At 38.7% G+C, this 20,485-nt stretch overlaps 1 protein-coding gene across 1 annotated transcript in view; it reads right to left on the reverse strand.

The window, feature by feature from the left end:
- The window catches only part of LOC122814368 (zinc finger protein 729-like), a 600,102-nt gene that overhangs the window by 441,143 nt on the left and 138,474 nt on the right, over positions 1-20,485 (reverse strand). The window contains exon 7 of the mRNA XM_044086953.1: positions 18,150-19,194. Coding sequence (XP_043942888.1) covers positions 18,150-19,194 — 1,045 coding nt within the window. The remainder of the gene's footprint in view (positions 1-18,149; positions 19,195-20,485) is intronic.

Consider the following 20,485-nt stretch of genomic DNA (forward strand, 5'->3'; position numbering starts at 1 on the left):
GGAGTTTTTTGAGACGGTCTGCGTAGGGCATCTGTTTGAGGCCAGTAATCCTCTTTTTGAGGTATTTCTGCAGCCTTTCCAGTTGTTGTAGATGTCTTGTGAGGTACAAACCAAAAGGGGTGTTGTACTCTACAATGGGTCTAATGAATGACAAGTAGAGGGCAACAATGACCTCTTTTTCCTGGATGAGAAACCTTTTGTGATGAGGTGTGCCACACAGAAGGATTTCCTGAATACTGTGGCAATGTGATTATCATAGGTTCATAGATTAGTACTAGGCTAACTACCCTCGTGGGCCATTTCAAGCCTAGCCAATTACCCCATGTGAGAATCAAACCCTGCACCTTGTGTTTGTAAGGTAAACACCTTAATCAAAGGAGAGACTACTGTTCACCTGTGTCCCAAGGTCTCTTATCACACTTTCAGTGTTAAGTAGACTACCACCTACATGGTAAGCTCATGGGTACAGAGTTTTTACCAAAGGGGATGACAATGCACTTTTTGGCATTGAGCTTGAGGCCATGGCTTTGACACCAGGCATCTGTCTCAGTGAGAGCCTTTTGTAGGATGTCCACATCGTTAGGAGTTTCGATTATGGCTCCTAGTTTAAAGTCATCTGCAAACTTCATTAGTCAAAGGCCTTCTGTGTTAGCCTGTACTTCAGAAAAGTAAATGCCAAACAGGAGAGGACCCAGGACTGAACCCTGTGGTACTCCACTTGTCACTGGTCTGAAGTTGGATTTGGAGTCTGCTACTTTCACAGTGAGGCAGTTGGCAACTCATCTTGTGACATAGGTATTTATACCTGGTTTAGTGAGTTTATCTATAATTCCAGAGTGGGGGATGGTGTCAAAAGCCTTGGCAAAATCTAGATAGGCTGTGTGAACCACCTTACCCTAGTCTATGGCTTTGGTGACTACTTCAAAGAAGTCTATCAGGTTTAGGAGACATGCTCTGCCTTTTACAAACCTGAACTGGGTGGGGTCCAGAGTTTAGAGATTACCAATGTCTTTGTTTAGATGTTCCATGATAATACGTTCCATGGCCTTGCAGACCAGGCTCGTTAGGCTAATGGGGTGGTAGTTCCCGGGGTCTGTGATGGCTTCCCCTTTGTGGAGTGGGATAACCATCCCTGTGTACCATTCAGTGGGCACAAAGCCTGAGGTGAGGCTATGACTGAACATGGTGCTTAGGTGGGGTACCAGTTCATTCTGTAGGTCATGTAGAACGCAACCTGGGATGTTGTCAGGTCTCATTGATGCTGTGTTCTTGGCTTTGGAAAGTGTGTTTTTTACCTGTGCAGCCGTGATTACAGGAACTTTGCATTTTTCCAGTATAGAGATGGGCCCTTTAGGGGGTGAGAGGGGGGTAAAGTTAGCACTGAATCTACCTGCCAGGATGTTGGCAATATCAGTTGGTTCTGTATATTTAGTGCCATTGTGCTGTAACTCAGAGCAGATCTGAGTGTTGCCACTGAGATTCTTGACAAAGCTATAGAATGCTTTAGGTTTGTCTTTAGAATCAGTGGCAAATTTGTTTTCATAAATAGCTTTGGAGGATTTTATGAGGAATCTCAGCTTCTTACTGAGGCTGACCAGGGAGTTCCCTCCATTCATGGGACTTTACTCTTTTTTGCAACAGTTTCTTTCTTCTGTTATAGAGTTTGTTTATGGCAGGGGACCACCAGATTGGCTTCTTTTTTTGGAGGATAGCATCTTGGTTCTGTTACAGACAGCACGATTCATGCACTTGTGTAAGTGCTTATAAAGTGCATTTGTGTAAAATTCAGCAGTCATACCTCTATTGTCCATCTGCATGGGTGTCTTGAAGTTTGCCACTTCTGTCTTAAGAAGCATGAAGTTGGCTTTGGAGAAATTTTTATGGTGGTTTCCCTAATGGGGGGTGGGGGTGGGATGTGAATGTCTAGGGTGATTAGCTTGTGGTCAGATCTGACCAACAAGGATTTGATCTCTGGTGTGGAACACCAGTCAGCCATGTTGGTAATGACCAGGTCTAGGATATTGCTGCCCTTGGTGAGGGTGTTGATAAGCTGATCTAAGGCATTGGAATTTATGAATTCCATAAAACATTGAGCAAAAGAGTTGGTACGCGAGTAGTTTTCCCAGTTAATGGTGGGGTAGCTGAAATCATCCATTATTAGGGTGTTGGGCTGTACCCTAATATTTTCCAATGTATCAAAAAATGAGGAGTGGGAATCCTGGGGCATGGTGAGGGATCTGTAGCAAGTTAAAATTTGTATTGTGGTCTTGCCCAGAGTTAGTTGCACTTGGATAGTTTCGGATGCATTATGCTGAGCAACTAGCCTGGAGGTGTGGATATCCTTATTGAATATTGACATACCACCTTTAGTGTTTCGGTCCAGGATAGGTGGCCGAAAGGTGTGGCATGAATACATAGCCTGGTAATGCAGGGGTGCTCTCAGGAGCCTTGAACCAGGTCTCTGTCACTGCACAGATGTCGATGTTCTCCATTTTAAGGAGTGCCTCGAGTGAATGCATTTTGAGGTTTAGACTTCTAGCATTGAGTAGCATTACCCTCAGATTTTGCTTGCTTGTACCTGTTACGGTGGTGAATTTGTCATTTGAACCTTGCCTAAAAAAGGCACTACAGGGGTGGCAACAGCCTAAGCCAGTATCCGGAATCCCAAGGGCGACAGGTGCAGGCCATCTCTGGCAAAGCATCGAGGTCTGTTGATCATGTCATCCCAGGCAGACAGATACTGGATCCCCTTAGAATGACACATGAAGCTTAGCCAACTGTTGAAGTCAATCATTTTGTCCTTGCACTGTGGTATCAATTCTGGGTGATGGCAGGATGCTACTCAGGGCTAGGGTCATACCTGCCTGGGCTACAAGATTGGAGAGTTCCTCCAAGTCTCTTTTCATGTAGTCCAGGGAGGTACGTTTCAGGTCATTCACACCAACAAGGACAATGACAGTGTCATATTTGTACTTGTGGAGTGACCTGAGTGTGTGCGTTATGTGACGGATCCTGGCACCCGACAGGCAGCTGACAGTAACTTTCTCCTTGTTTAGCCTGGTGACTGGAACATCATTGTGCCTGACTATAGAGTCACCTATGACTAGAGTGTTGGGTACGTTGTTCTGCCTTATGGGCTGTGGTTGAGTGGCACACTGAATTTGTGGTCTGTGTATCATTTGGGTTGTGTTGGGGTGGAGGTTGCTTGTGTTTCTTCTTTGGAGGTCTCTGTTGCTTGAGCAGATTTTTACTGAGAGCCTCGGCAAACGTAGGTGTTTGTTTTGTGTTGCTGTGTGTGTTTTGGTGGTGTAGGTTTTGAGAAACTATGTGATGAGTGTGGTGTGGTGCAAGCGTTTATCTTCTCCTCTTGACTATCTAGTCTAGTCTTGGGTGAAGAGAGCTTTGCTTCCAGTTTGACTATATAAGTGCATCTCTCACAGGTTGTAGTACTGGGTGGTAGGAGGAGAGGGTTGTCTGTGTACATGAGGAAATTGCTGCATTGCCCCAAGATGCCCAGATTCAGCAGGTAGACAGGAGAAAACACCAAGAGCTGACCCATAGACATGCCTGGATATGTGCTTATTTATTAAGTAATAAAAATTGTTTTCCTCTAGACAAGTGAGGAAAGTTGAGTGCTGTAGTAATTTGTAGCTTATTTAGTGCTTACGCGTTCTGAACAAGTGCTGAGCTCAAAGAAACAGATTTGAGTGCTAAAACTAAAAAACTGGCTAGTTCTAAGGTAAAATTTGAAGAGCAGACTTTATGGTGCCGGGAATAGTTTAACCCTAGCTAAGTGGCGACGCATATTTTTTTTTATATATATATATCACAGTAGCAAATGAGCAAACTGCTTTAAACAAATTAAGCAATAAAAAGCTAAAAACTGAGCCCCGTTCTAGCAGTCTTCTATCAGACAATTTCTAACTGCACACTCCTGCCACTAGGGTGCAGGGGAACCTTCTCCAAAAAAAGATGGTCTTGATTAGTGCTCAAGTTATACAAACAAAGCTAGATTCAGCAGGTCTGAATTTAGTCTATGCTACAGAAAACAAGGCATACCAATTTCAGAAAGAAAGAGTTCAAATAAGCAGGCACCATAAGCCTTTAGCCAGAAACTCTCAGCTCAGGACAGAATCTACCCTATCCTCCCACAAGAGTGCAGACCACATCTTCTTAATGTAAAATAACTGTCCCAAAGCCCAAGTGCTTAAACCAGAACTAATACAGGTTTAGAATAACAGACACTAAGCCTTCAATCAGCAACTTCCAACTTAGAAGGATATAAGCTACCTGTTCCTGCCACAACAGTGCAGACCACAAACCTTCTTAATGTAAAACAACTGGTCTGAAGCCCAAGTGCTTCAACCAAAGGCTTAGAATAACAGTTACAATTTAATCAGGTTACTAACGAGCAGTAATAAATGCAGCAGAATAAATGCAATAAAGTAGGAAGAAACACAAATACAGTAAACGCAGATGAATAGAGTGCATTTTTTTTAATATATAACAATAGAAAACGAGTAAACTGATTTAAACAAATTACCTAATTAACCAGTAAAAACACTGAAAACGGAGCCCTCTTCCAGCAGTCTTCAATCAGACAAGTTCTAACTGCACACTCCTGCCACTAGGGTGCAGGGGGACCTTCTCCAAAAAAGATGGCCTAGAGTAGTGCTCAAGTTTTACAAACATAGATAGATTCAGCATGCCTGAATCTAGTCTATGCTACAGCAAACAAAGCATACCAATTTCAGAAAGAAACAGTTCAAATAAGCAAGCACAATAATCCTTTAACCAGAGATTCCCAGCTCAGAAGGGCAGCATCTAGCCTCTCCTCCCACAAGAGTGCAGACCACAAACCTTCTTAATGTAAAATAACTGGCCTGAAGCCCAAGTGCTTAAACCAGAACTAATACACTTTTAGAATAACAGACTAAGCCTTCAATTAGCAATTCCCAACTTAGAAGGATGTAAGCTACCTGTCCTGCCACAACAGTACAGACCACAAACCTTCTTAATGTATAACAACTGGTCTGAAGCCCAAGTGCTTTAACCAAAATGATTAGAATAACAGTTACAATTTAATCAGGCTACTACCAAGCAGTAATAAATGCAGCAGAATAAATACAATTGATTACTTTTAAGAAGAGGAAAAAGCAAAATAAAGAGCATTTTTTTTAGTAAAGTGCAAGGAGAGAGGAAGGAGGAGCAGAAGAAAAGTTAAAGGTTAAGAACCTAAGTGGGTTGGCCTTCTCAGATATTCTCTCTGTATTAAGTAGAGTGAACACCAGACTGGGAGGGGTGTCCCAGATCAAACTTACAGTAGGGGTGGGCAACTGCAAAGCCACCAACTATAAAAACACTACAAGGATAGGGTGAAAGGGAGGGGAATAAAACAGTTTCAGGACAGATGAGAAACATAAAACAATGCCAGAAAATAATTCAGTTAGGCAAAAAAATAATTCAGCAAGGCAAAATTAAGACAATGCAGAACTCTGAAAGGTTAAAATGCCAAGAAATATACTTATCAATCAGCTATATATTTCCAGATTGTTTGAGAATCACACTTCATCCAGAACACCAGGAGTTTCCAACAGTGTATGCAATAATTTACAAACAGAAATTATTTTTAAATCAGCAAGCCTTGAAGCAATCAAATAACACAAAAGCTGTCAGACCAGTTTTATGAACTCCACCATGGAATAGGGGGGAAGCAGTTTCAGGACAAATGAGAAACATAAAACAATGCCAGAAAATATATAAAATAATTCAGTCAGGCAAAAAAATAATTCAGTCAGGCAAAATTAAGACAATGCAGAACTCTGAAAGGTTAAAATGCCAAGAAACATACTTATCAAGCACCAATATATTTCCAAATTGTTTGAGAATCACACACCAGCCAGAACACCAGGAGTTTCCAACAGTGCATGTAAGGGATGGAAATACTGCCCAAATGGCCAATAAACTACAATATCTGGGCCATAAACCACTCCTCTTCTGGTAGATAGGCTACCTAGTGCTTATCACTCACACTGATCAGCTAGAAGGCTTCCCTCCAATACAGAAATGCTTGGGGGGGCTCAGAAGCTTACAAACAGTCCTGGATACAGCAAATCTGGATTAAAGGAAAGGTGGGAAATGAGCTTAGAACTTTTTTTTGCTTGCTTTTTTACAGAAAAGCAGCTAGTGAACACTCTTGGTGCAGTGGCTAGTCCAAATGGAAAGACGGCAAACTGATAATGTGATCTAGATACACAAAACCTTAAGAAACACCTGACGTCTGGATGAACAGCGATGTGACAACATCTTTTAAATCCAGTGTTACTAGAAAAAATTTAATGAGGAATAAGAAGTAGCAGGTTGTGAAGTGACAGCATTTTGAATTTGGGCACTATCACAAAATAGTTTAGGAAGGAAAGATCCAGACTTGGTCGCCAAGTATTTTCTTTCTTTAGAGTTAAAATATCCTTGAATAAAAACTTTCCTAACTTGGGAAGGAAGAATTGGTTCCATCACTTCTTGAGACAGAATGTGATAAAGAATGGGGGAAATAGAGGAATCTGATGTGGTGAGTGAGAATTATCCCCTTGAAAAAGAGAATTTCCTCCATTGCCATCTCTGACCTTGATTTGTGAAACCCATTTGTCTGAAACTATCTGTTGCCAAAGAGGAACGTAGAGATTCAGACTTTCTAGAAGAAAAAAGGGGACTGACAAGGTGGGAGGGGAGGGCAAGGTCCCTTAAATAGTCATTCTGACTTGTTGGACTGTCCTTGGGTTTGGGGGGAGTTCTTATATTCTTTTTGGAATCCCCTTGTCATTCTTAAGCAATCTGGTGAGACTATTTTGTTTTGATTTTTTTTTTTGTTGAAACTGAATGAGGAGTTGGAGAATCCCTTAGAAAATTTGCAGAAAGAATGCTGAAAAATCTTAAGAGATTACCCCTTTCATCACACTTTTATAAACTCTGCAGCAGAGGAACCAAAAACTAAATCTTTCATCCAAAGGTGAATCTAAAATCTCATTTTTCACAACATATGGAAGGTTCTGATACTGTTTTTAGGAGGTTTGCCTGGCGGATGTATCAGTGACCATAGCCCTGGAAGAAGTATCATCTGAGTCATACACATATTGTAAAAATGTTGTGACATGTAAGATTGAGGAAACTAAATTATTTAAAGCAAATTTTTCCTCAAGAAGAAAATGCAGACAAAACATTCTTCATACTTCCACAATTACACTAAATATTAATATATAAACCTGACAATTCAAAATTCTGAAAATCAGAGTTGCAGAAGCATTCATCCCCATACTAATCAAAAATCTTCACATCCTTGTCAGAAATAATAGGATTGGAATTAACCAAATGGTTAGCACCAGTAGGATTAACTAAAGCTATAGCTGATGGGATATTTGGGATGAGTCTATATAAAAAACTTTATACATTCTATTTACCTTTTAGTGGTAGCAGGCTGACTGCCAGGAAAATTGTAAGCAGTGACAAACGGTTTACTATCAAAATTGCGAACAGCACTACGTCGATTGTCATATACTCGAACATGGAAGTCCGAAATCGGTAATGTCGAAGATAAAATAATCAATCTAGGAATGGTTTTAACATGGGTCGAGGTAGGTGTTCAGTAGTATTCCTAACTACAAACATCTCCCCTACCTCGACCCATGTTAAAACCATTCCTAGATTGATTATTTTGTCTTTGACATTACCGATTTCGAACTTCCACGTTCGAGTATATGACAGTCGACGTAGTGCCGTTCGCAATTTTGATAGTAAACCGTGACAAACATATCCTCCAAAGCTGACAGAAATGGAGGAATGGGTGAAAGTTCTGGAAATTCCTTCTGTAGTACTCACAGTGTTTTCTGAGGGATGAGAAACTTCAGTGTTCTCCCACTGAAAACACTGGCACATTCTGAAAATCATCTCAGAGAAAGAGAACCGTCAGAGGGAGAATCATAAACAAAGCTTGCCTCTTAACTCTGAATCAGAAACATGAGGAGAAAAATCCCGTATCTGTTCCTTCATCTTCCTTTCCAGATTCAAATCTTGATTCTCTTCAGGAAAAGAGGCATCCCTCTTTCTTTTACCATAAACCACATTATAAGAGGAATAGCTTGAATTAAACCCTGAGCAAGACCCAGTAAACTATTCCTGTCTAAGGAAATTTGAGGAGGAGTAGATATGTTTAGTTTTCTGTTTCTTTTTAACAGAAAAAAAGGGGCCAAAAGAGTTGTTAAATGCAGTAGCAGCTTCACTAGGGATGGGCACAACATTCTGACTAAAAAGGGAAGTCTTCCCTGTTACCTCTCCCAGGGCCAACAAGATCGTCTCTCCCTTGCCCACTGAGGGGTCCCCAACAGCCACAAAGGTCATAGCTAACCTCAGTCCATAGTGGCTGTATGTGCTGCACCACAGGGATCTGGGGTAAAAGATAAGTGATCTGAGGAACTAGCTTTGGCCACAGCAGTCTCACCACCTGTGGCTGGGCAAATTACTAGTCTGCTGTGGTGGCAAATGCTGCTTGCGTAACCTTTTCCTTTTCTGTCTGGAAGAAGGACCAACTGTTTGATTGGTAGTCTGTCCCATGGTCAAACAGAAACTGGTGCCTCTTTTCTGGGGAAAGTAAGCAACATAAGCTCATAAAACTTTAGTCATTAAAAGTCACTTTTTCTCTCAAAAACAAAGTAAAAAGCACTTAAAAATTACTTTGCCAGCCCCAAAATTAAAATCAACACAATTTCTCCACAGAAAAAATGGTTTTCAACTACTTTAAACAACTTTTAAACTGACAAGAAAAAAGTGCATTCCAGTTTAAAAGTACAGTTAAGTCTCGTGGCAGTCCATTAAAACAATAAAACTCTTAGTGAAAAAATAACTTTCCTGAACAAGAAAGTACATTAAAGCAATAAATATTTTATGTGGAAGGTTTTTCTCTAAAGGGAACTTATCTGCCCAGCAAACAAGCAACACGAGCCAAATGTTGAATATTGAAAGCCCAGCAGAGGAGCACTCTCTCTTCAAAGGCAGTAAAGCTCTGAAGGGCTTGGTGCCTAAACTAGTCTTTTAGTCAGCTCACGTCAAGCTGACTTATGGTTTGGGTACATGGAAGGTGGTGCCCTGAAGCTTTGGATGCTGGCCTGCTTTTATATCTTATGCAGGATACAGCCTATATAACTAAGGCTACTACAGCAGCGATCAATATGATGAACATCTTAAGTGCATGGGTGGTCGACTTGGTGTCAGAAAAGTGGTGAGAAAAGGGTCTGGGGGTAGGCTTAAAACTATTTTCCATGCAGCATTCAGACTGAAGCCTCTCCTTGAGTGTGGATGGTACAGGCCCATACCCCTAGCAATAGTGCATATTTATTTCATATTCTAGTGACCAAATTAAACTTAGTGAGTTGTTTAGGGGTTCATATTTACATGTTTCTTTTTTATAAGTCAATCAACTAAGTATCAAGGGTGTGACTCGGGAGATCATAACCCTGGTGGCCATCAGATTTAAGATTTCTTTTTCTTCTGGTCATAACCTTCATAATATTGATTTTGATGCACTTTTTATTGTAAACTGTTTTTGTCCACTTCTAATGCTTTTGCTAATCTGAGCAAAGTGGTCATCTTTAACTTGTTTACTTCATACGTGAGGCCCTGCACTATGCTTGGATCTGATGATTTCGATAAATATGTATGCAGTTCCATGACTTACTATTTAAACACACACTTAATTTCAAGGAGGCACATACCTCATTCAGACCATGGGATATATAATCATGCCACTGTTTTTTTTTATAGATATATATATATATATATATATATATATATATATATATAAAATAATTTAATAAGTATGACAGAGTTTTCTTGTTTTTCTGTCCCAGTGATCCAACATTTTTGGATCAACTCGTTTAAATCTAAAGCTGTAAGTAAGAACAAGACGCACAAGCTGATTTATTGTTTGAACTTTATTCCTGGAAGTCAAGGGAGTTTTCAATATTAGTTTTAATCTTCTAAAATATTCTTTATTAAGCTTTATTCCAGTTTGTTCGTGCTTTATTACTGACCTTTCATCTACACTTGGGTATTTACACATTCCCTTTTGCTCACGTTCTTTTTTACCACGTTCCCCTCCCAGAATCACATTTTCTTGCTTCTTTACGTTCCTGCTATAAATGCTGATTTTGTAAATGTATCAAAGCTAAATGTCATTCTTATATCATCGGAGAACGTTTTAACTATAAGTACGCAGTTTTAAATAATGCACAAACAGTATTTATTTACTTACTGGTTGGTTGGTTGGTTACTGGGCAGGTGGGCTGGTAAGACCATTTTCAGCTATGACCTGTAAGTATGGTAAACATCAGCCAGGGCCAGAACTCTACTTGCTGAGCCAAATGAGTTCATAATTAGATGATATGTCAGTGGGAAAGGCCACATTCTTTTTTTTGGATACTCAATGATTTGCTTGCTTTCCATTTTTCCTTAATATTTTTATATACCCTCTACATTTTTCTGCTTTTGATGACATTTGTTCCCTCCATGCAGCTGAGCATCAGCTGTCACCAGCTCCTCTCCTCATTCAGTGGGTCTTACCTGACCCATCTTAGCTTCAGCTGGGCTCAACACAACTTCCATTCAGGACCAGTGCGGAAATGGAGGACAGTGATGCAACAGGATTACTGTAGGTCAGGGAGTATGGCCTAACCCCCCCCCCCACACACACACACACACACCTCATGACAGCCTTACCAGCTTCACAAGAAGTGCATGTGCACTTCCCAACATTTGCAACCTCCTGCCAAAGCAGCTCACTGCTTATGCAACATGGATCTTGACAGGCTTGTACACTGCTTATGGCAGCTAGGTAAGGTGCATACAGGAGGACAGCGCTGACATCATCCATGGCATCATCCACTCACTCCCATCCTCTAGCTCTGACCCTGCCAGCGCCCATGCTGCTAACTGAGCCTAGGTCATCTGAGCCTAGGGGCTTTACCCCTCTGCACCACAGGGCTGCTCTATGATGATATTTTTTGTCTATTACTGGAAACAGTGTAAGAAAAGTTCTGACGTGTTTTGGTACTACGTTTTGCTTTCATCACATCTATCTTAGAATTTGTGATGACTCATTCCCTTTTCTATGTTCTTCTAGTAGTAATGATTCTTGTGTTAGTTGCTTTGCCAACTTGTTTGTCTATTTGATGCCTCCATGGTGGTATTCTGATTGTTCCCTTCCTTTGTTATGTTCTGTTTTTGTGGTATTACTTTATCTGTTATTAGTATGGCTGCACAGTAGTACAAAATGTAGGTGAGATGTGTCTGGACAAGGCGGATTTGTGGAAGTCAACATGCAGCCATAGACTAGTCTGTTAAGTAAACAGATTGTCGATTTAATTTCTCCAAGTCATTAAGGTTTTTGATATCAGGACAGGAATGGACCCCATTCCAAAGTCAGGTTATGATTAGAGTTCATGAAATTAGTATTGTTTCAGTCTTTGATGTTAGCCAAAAGCGATCCTCCCAGTAGTACAATGTGCACAGAACTGACTCCTCCTGTAATTCACATGGAGTTTCATGTATTGTGGCATATCTAAATACGACTATAAATTAATTTTTATGAGACACATTGCTCCTACTACTATTGGAATGGTTTGCGTATCTTTCTTCCACATTGTTGTTTCTGCCTGCAAATCCTGTTATTTTATGAATTTATATCTCTCTGTACGTAAGACACTGTAATCACTAAGTTTAGCAATTTCAGTGATCAATTATACTTTTGTCTTCTTTTCATGGACCACTATATCTGCTTTTCTCACGTCTATTTTTTGACCTGCTGATAATGGGTGATCTCATGTGATATAAGCTTAGTTATTTTCAATACTTCCTTGTGTCTTATGTTTCCAATGCTTTTCAACTACTTCAGTATTGTAATGCTTGTACAATCCCCAATGCAACAGTCCTGCCACATTATTATGTCTTTATGCCCTTCAGTATACAGGCCCTCTACCATGAGTGCACCACTACCAACAACAAGATGTGCAACTCTTTTCGGTTCTGTTTTACAGAACGTGCATTTGCCTGTTTCGCTCACATGTTCAATGGATTTTAGAGAAACTAATGTTTACATAGTCTGTTGTTCTGGGCTGCCATTATTAACCTTTCATCTTTTAGTTTACTTTCACCTCTTCTTAACCATTCCTGCATCAAATCCGGATCAATATAAGGTTATTTCATATACATAATATTGTACTTGCAACAATATTTAACTTTTCCACATTTCATTCCTTCTCATCTGATCCTTCCCCTTATAATTCTTTTTTTTTTTTTTTTTTTTTTTTGCATATTCAGCTGCTGCCTGATTTTTGTCTACTTCTGGTTTGATTTCTATTCCTATTTGACACCAATATGCTTCTGGCAAACTATGCAGGGAAGTCATCACATACATCCCTTTATGTTGTAAAACTTTCACTATGTTTGGATCTGGGGAGGTCAGCAGATATGTATGCATTCCTATGACTGGAGATCTATAGATGTAATCAATTTAGTGGAGGCCCATACCTCCTTCAGAATGAGGAATATATAATCTAGGTATACAGTGATCTTATGTATCATCTGATATGCGTGAAGCATTTTTCTTGTTTTTCTGTCCATCTCATCAAATACCTTTTGGGGCCAGTCAGTCACCCGAAAACTGTAAGAACAGGACAGGAATATTGTTTTACAGCTTGTACTTTGCTCCTAGATGTCCGAGCTATTTTCAGTATTAGTTTTAGTTTTCTAAAGTATTACTTCATTTTGTTCTGATTTCTTTATGTTTTATTACCGATTCTTCATCTATTCCCAAATACTTACACATTCCCTCCTGCTCAAGTTACTTTATATGAAATTCCTGTCCCAGATAGATATTTTTTTGGTGATGCAACTTGCCTGCTTTAAAAATTGCTTTTGGACAATTACCATGACCAAATGACATTCTTATATCACCTGAGAAATTGTTAGCCACTTACAATTGTCCTTTCATCCGATGAACTATACAGTTTTAAGTCATCCACAAAAAGCAGATGAGAGGTCTTTAAACTTAGTTCTTTTCTGGGATCCAAATTGCAACTACAACCTAATCTGTTAAGTGCAGAGCTTAATGGGTTAAGGAAAAATTAAAAAGCAGCAGTGACAAAAAGTTTCCCTGGAATATCCTCCTATGAATTTTTATATTTGGGATAACATTTGTCCTTTATCATGGCTGAGCTGCAAAGTGATTTGCAATTGTTCCGTGCCATACTTAGATTCTTATCCTTTTTACAATTCTCTGTTATGGCCTTATCTAGCAACAAATTAGTTTGTTATCCTTTTATAATTTTCTGTTATGGCCTTATCTAGCAACAAATGATCTTTTGTTCCAAAGGACTTCTTTTTTTTTTACCCTTTTGTTCTATTGCCACAATTGTTTGTTTCTATAAATAACTATAAGCTCTGTCTGCATCAATTCCAGTATACAGTTTGCACATCCCTGGAAGGCAAGTTATTGATCTACAGTTTTTAGGATGACTTGTAGGTTCACTCTTAAGGAGGAGTATAGTTTTTCTTGTTGTTAACTAGACTGGTATCTCTTCAGGATGTGCACATAAGTAGTTCTTACGCAGGATTAAATCTTTATGTAAAGATATTAATACTTTTAGCCAAAAGTTAGCCATGACATCTGGGACTTGTGTTTTCCAATTAGGAGCTTTTTTAGTTTTCTTTCAATTTCTCTGGTGATTATTTCATCCCATTTCATATTCTCTGCATTTGAATTCTTTATTCTTTCTTTTTAATTTTCTATCCATTCAGCATCTTTGTTATGCTTACAGGGTCTTCATAGATATTTCTCCAAAATGTATCTGTTTCTTCTTTTTGGCGGTGTTTCTACTCTTTTTGTTTCACTTCTCAATAAAACTTTTTTGGGTCATCAACGAATTGCTTATTTTGTACTTTGACTTTATGCGCCTATCATCTAAGTTTTTTTTCTGCCAGTGCTGATATCTTTAGTTTATTATTTGCAACAGTGTATGATAAAACCTGCTCTATTTAGATACTTTGCATTGCTTTTACCATGTACAGCTTTCTACATATTTTTGTTAATCCATTCCCTATTTTAAATTCTTCTACAGTGACACTTGTATTAACTGCTTTATAGTTTTCTCTACTCAATGACTTCACTGTGGCATTTTGTTTCTTCTCTTCCTTTCTCTTATTGCTCTATGTTTTTATGATAAGACTTCATCTGTTATTGAGCTACACAGTAATATATTCTATCAAATTCTGATAGACAACATGCATTTCTCTTAATAGTCTTGATTACTGTGTTCATCTGTTTTAGCAAACGTCTAACATTTTGGGTCTTATTGACTTTCTGTAATTTATTTCTTTCATTGACCTTAATATGTCTAACCATCTTAATTAAATCAGGTAACTCTTCACTTAGATGATTTTCTTCTAAAGTGAGAGCACATTCTTTGTTCATTGTTTCCTGCAGGCATTCCACACAAAGTTGCAGAACCCTCTTCAGAAGGATCCTGTCCCATTTGCTGTTTCTTCATATGGGAACTCATTGGACATTCACTCCACAGTACTATGTTAGAGTTGCCATGGTTTCCTGTTCCATGTTTTGTTGTACAGCTTCACATGAACTTTTGTGTCGGTTTCCTACAGAAGGCTCCAGCGAATCAGTCTGTGTCAAGACTACAAATGCCTCCCACTCCACCTGTTTCTCCTTAATTTGGCGACTCACTCTTCCCTCATGCTGTGACATCACCTGTACTGAAGTTTCTACACTAAATCCTTCATTTCGCATGTAATCCATAACTTATGTTTTTTTTTTTAACTTCTCCATTACTGATCTTTTCTACTTTCCCCCTTTGTTTATTTTTTTTATTTTTTGTATAATGAAATTTTCTATATTCGGGTATCTTTGCCTGTATTTCTCTTCAAATATCTTTGGTGCTGCTTTATCTATTGATTAGTTTTGCTTTGTTCTTTGCATAAATATTGCACCATATCAGATATATTTTTCTTTCCCATGTTCATATTTCTTCTTCAGATGCCTCACATGTTCATATTTCCTTTTTATAAATGTCACAAATCTCTGGATTTTGTTCTTTATATTCTTATATGTCTCCTGTTGCTTCTTTTTCAGGCTGTCCACATTTTCTTCATCTATGTAATGTTTTGCAGGGGTCTGCTGTATTACTGAATGCAAATTTGCATTTGAAGCTTTTGACAGTTTTTTTTTGTGCAAGTGCTTTTCTTTCCTCTAATTTCTCTCGATCTTTTTGAAGATCTTTTATCTGGAAATTCTGGGCTTCTTGAATAATAGTAACAATAAAAGTTCTTTCTTATCCTCAGTAGTCCACTGACATCTTTATAGCTCTTTTTGGCCCGTTGTATTTTGTGGACTAGTACTTCATTCTACAGCAGGGGGCCGGGCCATCCTCCCCCTGAGCCTGACCTAATCCCATTTTAGGAATGTTACCATGTCTTGAGGATTTTACACTGCTTTTTTTCCAGTCCTGGCACCAGGATTGGACACTTTTTTACCTAGGACTCAGCTGACGTTTTATTTTTTAACCTGCCTCTCTCCATGATATATGCTATATAAAATACAGTATATATCAGTGTTGTCTTGGTGAAACTTTGTGATAATGTCCACCACTGGAAGGTACTCACTAAGACTTAAGGACGAATTCAGTTCCAACAATACTACTCTTCTTTTCTTGCTGATTTCATCATCTGTCCATTCAAACCTTCTATGTGGGTGGCCTCTTGCTTTTTAATTTCTCCAAATCTTTTGGGTTTCTAATACCATGACAGGAATGGACCCCATTCCTAAGTCAAAGTACGATTAAAGTTCATGAAATTAGTACTGTTTCACTATCAGCCAAAAGTGCTTTTCGCAGCACCTGCAATGTGCCTAATAATGACTCCTTCTGTAATTCGTACAGTTTCATGTATTGGTAGCATATCTAAATATAATGGTAGACTCTTTTATAAGAGCCATTGCTCCTACTACTATTGGTACTATCTGGGTATCCTTCCACATTGCTTTTGTTTCCGCTTGCAGATCCCGATATTTTATAACCTTGTGTCTCTCTCTCTCTCTCTCTGTACGCAGGACACTGTAGTCACTGGGTGTGGCGATTTCAATGATCAATGCTACTCTTGTCTTCTTTTCTTGGATTACTATGCCCAATTTTCTAGCATCTATCTTTTGAATTATTGGTAATGAAACAATCCCATATGATGTACACCATCATTTTTTATGATGCTGTGTGGCTCATGCTTCCAGTGCTCTCAGCCACTTCAAAACCATAATGTTTGCACAATCCCCAGTGCAACAGTCTCGCCACATTATTGTGCCATTCAGTATACAGTCCTCCTGCCATTAGTATGTCACAACCAGCAATGAGGTGTACGACTGTTTCCAGTTCGGTTTTACAAAACATACATTTTTCTGTTTCTCTCACATGTTCAATGGACTTTGTAAACCAGCATGTACGTAGACCACTGTTTTGGGCTGCCAATATTAACCTTTCATCTCTTGGTTTGCATTCACCTCTCCTTAACCATTCCTGCGTTCATTTCTGATCAACATTAGGTGATTTCAGAAGTTTTCTATACTTGCCACTATATTTAAGATTTGTCCACGTCTTGCTTTTTCATCTGGTTCTTCACCTTATATTCTTTCTTTTGCTTTTTGGCACATTCAGTTGCGGTCTGATTTTTATCTACTTTTGGTTTGATTTCCATTCCTGCTCGACAGCGATATGCTTCTGCTAGGTTAAGCAGAGAAGTCATCTTAGATTTATTCTCCTCATATTTCAAAACATTCACTATGTTTGGGTCTTGTGAGGTCAGCAGATATGTCCCACGATTGCAGATCTGTACATGTAATCAGTTTCAAGGAGGCCCATCCCTCCTTCGGAATAGGGAATATATAATCTTGATAAGCACTGATTTTTATAGAGCATCTGGCGACCAGAAAGCATCCTTCTTGTTTTAATATCTAATCTATCCAACACATTTTGGGGCCAATCACTCCAAAACTATAAGTTATGACAGGAAGAGCAAATTGGTTTATAGCTTGGATTTTGTTCCTGGACATCAATGTTGTTTTCAGGATTAGTTTAAGTCTTCTAAAATACCCCTTACTGACTTTTATATGCATTTGTTCATGTTTTATTGCCGATCCTTCATCGGTTCCCAAGTATTTATACACTCCCTCTTACTCAAGTTCTTTTATATCACAGTCTTGTCCCAAACAGATGTTTTCTTGGTGCTGCAGTTTTCCTGCTTTAAAGGTTGCTTTTGCACATTTATCAAGGCCAAATGCCATTCTAATATCATCTGAAAATGTTTGGGCAACCTGCAGCTGTGCATTCAGTTCCTCGTCTGATGAGCTATATAGTTTTAAATCATCGACAAAGAGAAGATGAGAAGTCTTTAGACTTTGTTGTTTTCTAGGAGCCACATTATAGCCATGGTCTAAAGCTGTTAAGTAAACAGATTAATGGGTTAATGGCAAGGCAGAATAGTAATGGTGACAGAGAGTCACCCTGGAATATCCCCCTTTGAAGTTTTATCCCTGAGATATTAATTTATTCGTCCTTTATCATAATTTAACTGCAAAGTAGTCTGTCATTGTTTCATGGTCACTGTAACATATTCGATCAGTGTAGGATGTATCTTATACATTTGTAAGCACTCTTTTGTCCATGAATGTGGGATACTATCAAATGCTTTTTTGTAGTCAATCCATGCCATACTTAAATTCTTCCCCTTTTTACAGTTCTCCACTATGACTTTATTTAACATCAAATGATCCTTTATTCCATATGACTTTATTTTATTGCCCTTTTGTTCTACTGTCATAATCGAGTTTTCTTCTAATTGACTGTAAACTTTGTCGGCATCAGTTCTAGTGTATAGTTTACACGTCATTGGAAGGCAAGTTACCGGTCTATAGTTTTTGGGGTAGCTTGCAGGTTCACTCTTAAGTAGGAGCATTTTTTTACCTGTTGTTAGCCAGGTTGCTATCTGTTCAGGATGCGCACATAAATAGTTCTTACTCATGGCAAGTCTTCATGCAAAGATGTTAATACTCCTCTCCTAAATGGATGGCATGATGGCTTCGAAGACTCCTGAGCTGTGCAAAACATTTATTGCATTCAGTACATTTATATGGTTTCATTCCCATGTGAGATTGCTGATGCAGTTTTAGGTTTCCCTTTACTCGAAAACACTTTTCACATTCAACACATTTATACGGTTTCTCACTTGTGTGAATGGTACTATGCTTTCGAAGATTACTTTGATGTGCAAAACACTTACCACATTCAGTACATTTATATGGTTTAATTCCTGTGTGAGACTTTTGATGTAGTTTTAGGCATCCTTTTAGTCGAAAACACTTACCACATTCAGCACATTTATAAGGTTTCTCTCCCGTGTGAATGGTTTGGTGCTGTTGAAGGTTACAGAGGCGCGTGAAACATTTACTGCATTCATCACATTTATATGGGCTGTATCCCATGTGAATGGTCTGGTGCTGTTGAAGGTAAGAGAGGCGAGTGAAGCATTTACTGCATTCAGCACACTTATATGGGTTGTCTCCCGTATGGTGGATCTGATGCTTCTGAAACTTACTGAGGTGTGTGAAACACTTACTACATTCAGCACATTTATATGGTTTGGCTCCTGTGTGAGAGCTCTGATGGCGTTTTAAGTCTGACATATTTATAAAACATTTATTGCACTCAGCACACTGATATGTTTTTTTGCCCGTGTGAATGGCACGATGGTATCGAAGGCTAGTGCGCTCTGCAAAACACTTATCACATTCAGTACATTTATATGGTTTTTCTCCTGTGTGAACAGCAAAATGCCTTTGAAGGCTACTGAGATACGGGAAACATTTACTACATTCAGCACATGTATATGGTTTCTTCACTGTTTGAGCTCCCTGTCTTAGGTCACATTCAGGGCTCTTGCTGCAGTTATGTCCTGATACAGCAGTGAGATGAGACTTCTTACGAACTTTCACATGCTGAGCACACTGCTGCAGGTTGTCTTCTGGGTAAGTTAACAGAGATGTCCCAAGTGATGTCTGCTGTATACAACTCTCACTGCATTCTGTGTTTCTGGTACCTAAAAACAGATTATATGTTAGTATTTTATTATAACCATGAAATAAGTATGTCAGAAAGTTTCATCACAATGTGCATGCTTTGTTTAGATAGTTAAATCTGTTTTTGATTTCTATAATCAGATGTCCTTCTTTTGTTGCCAACATCGTACTAAATTAAGTGCAAGACATCACTTATCAGAGCTTCCTTACTGTGAGCAAGCGTCAGAATGGACAGACAATAAAATCAGTAAGCAAAGGAGAGTAGTACTGCTGGAACTAGCTTCTTGAGATGGATCCTGTTTTTTTAACAAAATATAACCAAGAGAATACAGATATATAGATTGTATTCTATACTACATATATCATGGTCAGAAGTAAGTTAAAAGACAAAAAAATGGCTGGGTGCACAAGTCCCAAGATAAAAAAAGTGTTTAATCCTGGTATGCACACTGGTACCAGGACTGGAAAAAAATGTCAGTGTAGAATCCTCAATTCCCCCCCCATTGTAGAAGGAAATAGTAGTCCTCAAAAAGTGACAGGCCAAAACAGAGCCATAAAGATGATACAATGGACAACTGAGGATAAGAAAGAAATTGTGTATCATTACTATTAAGCAAGAAGCCCAGAATTTCTGGATAAAAGATAATCAAAAAAGATTGAGAGAGAAATTAGAGGAAAGAAAAAACTGTTAAAAGCTTCAAATGTAAATTTTTATTCATTAATACAACAGAACCATGAAAAACATTATATAGACAAAGAAATCTTGGGCCATTTAGAAAAAGAAGCAACTCAGGAAGTGCAAAAATATCAAGACCAAAACCTAGAGATTCTTGAAAAAAAGAAACATGGACATGAGAAAGAAATATAGATCTGATATGGCGCAATATTTAGACAAAGCAGAAAACAAAACAAATCAGTACAAAAAAGCAGAACCAAAGATTGACTAGAAATGCAGGCAAAGGCATCTAGATATGGAAAATTTCACAATACAAAAAAATAAGAAAACAAAGAGGAAAAAATGGAAAAGAGGATTAGTAATGGAGAAGTTAAAGAAATAGAAACTAAAGTAATGGATTATCTGTGAAGTGAATATAGTATAGAAAACCCAACGCTGGTATCATCACGACATGATGGAACAAACAGTCCAGAAATTAAAGAGAAACAGGTAGAATGGGAAGCATATGATCACTTGCCACATGAAGATACTTTGGAGTGCACAGCAAGGGGAGGAGCAGGAAACAGTGGCAACTCTGAAGCAGTCAATGTTGTGGAGTGATAGGCCAGTCAGTTTCCATATGAAGAGCAATGGAT

The sequence above is a fragment of the Protopterus annectens genome, chromosome 10.part0 (assembly GCF_019279795.1).
Source record: "Protopterus annectens isolate FY-2018-M chromosome 10.part0, PAN1.0, whole genome shotgun sequence".
Classification (NCBI taxonomy): Eukaryota; Metazoa; Chordata; order Ceratodontiformes; family Protopteridae; genus Protopterus; species Protopterus annectens.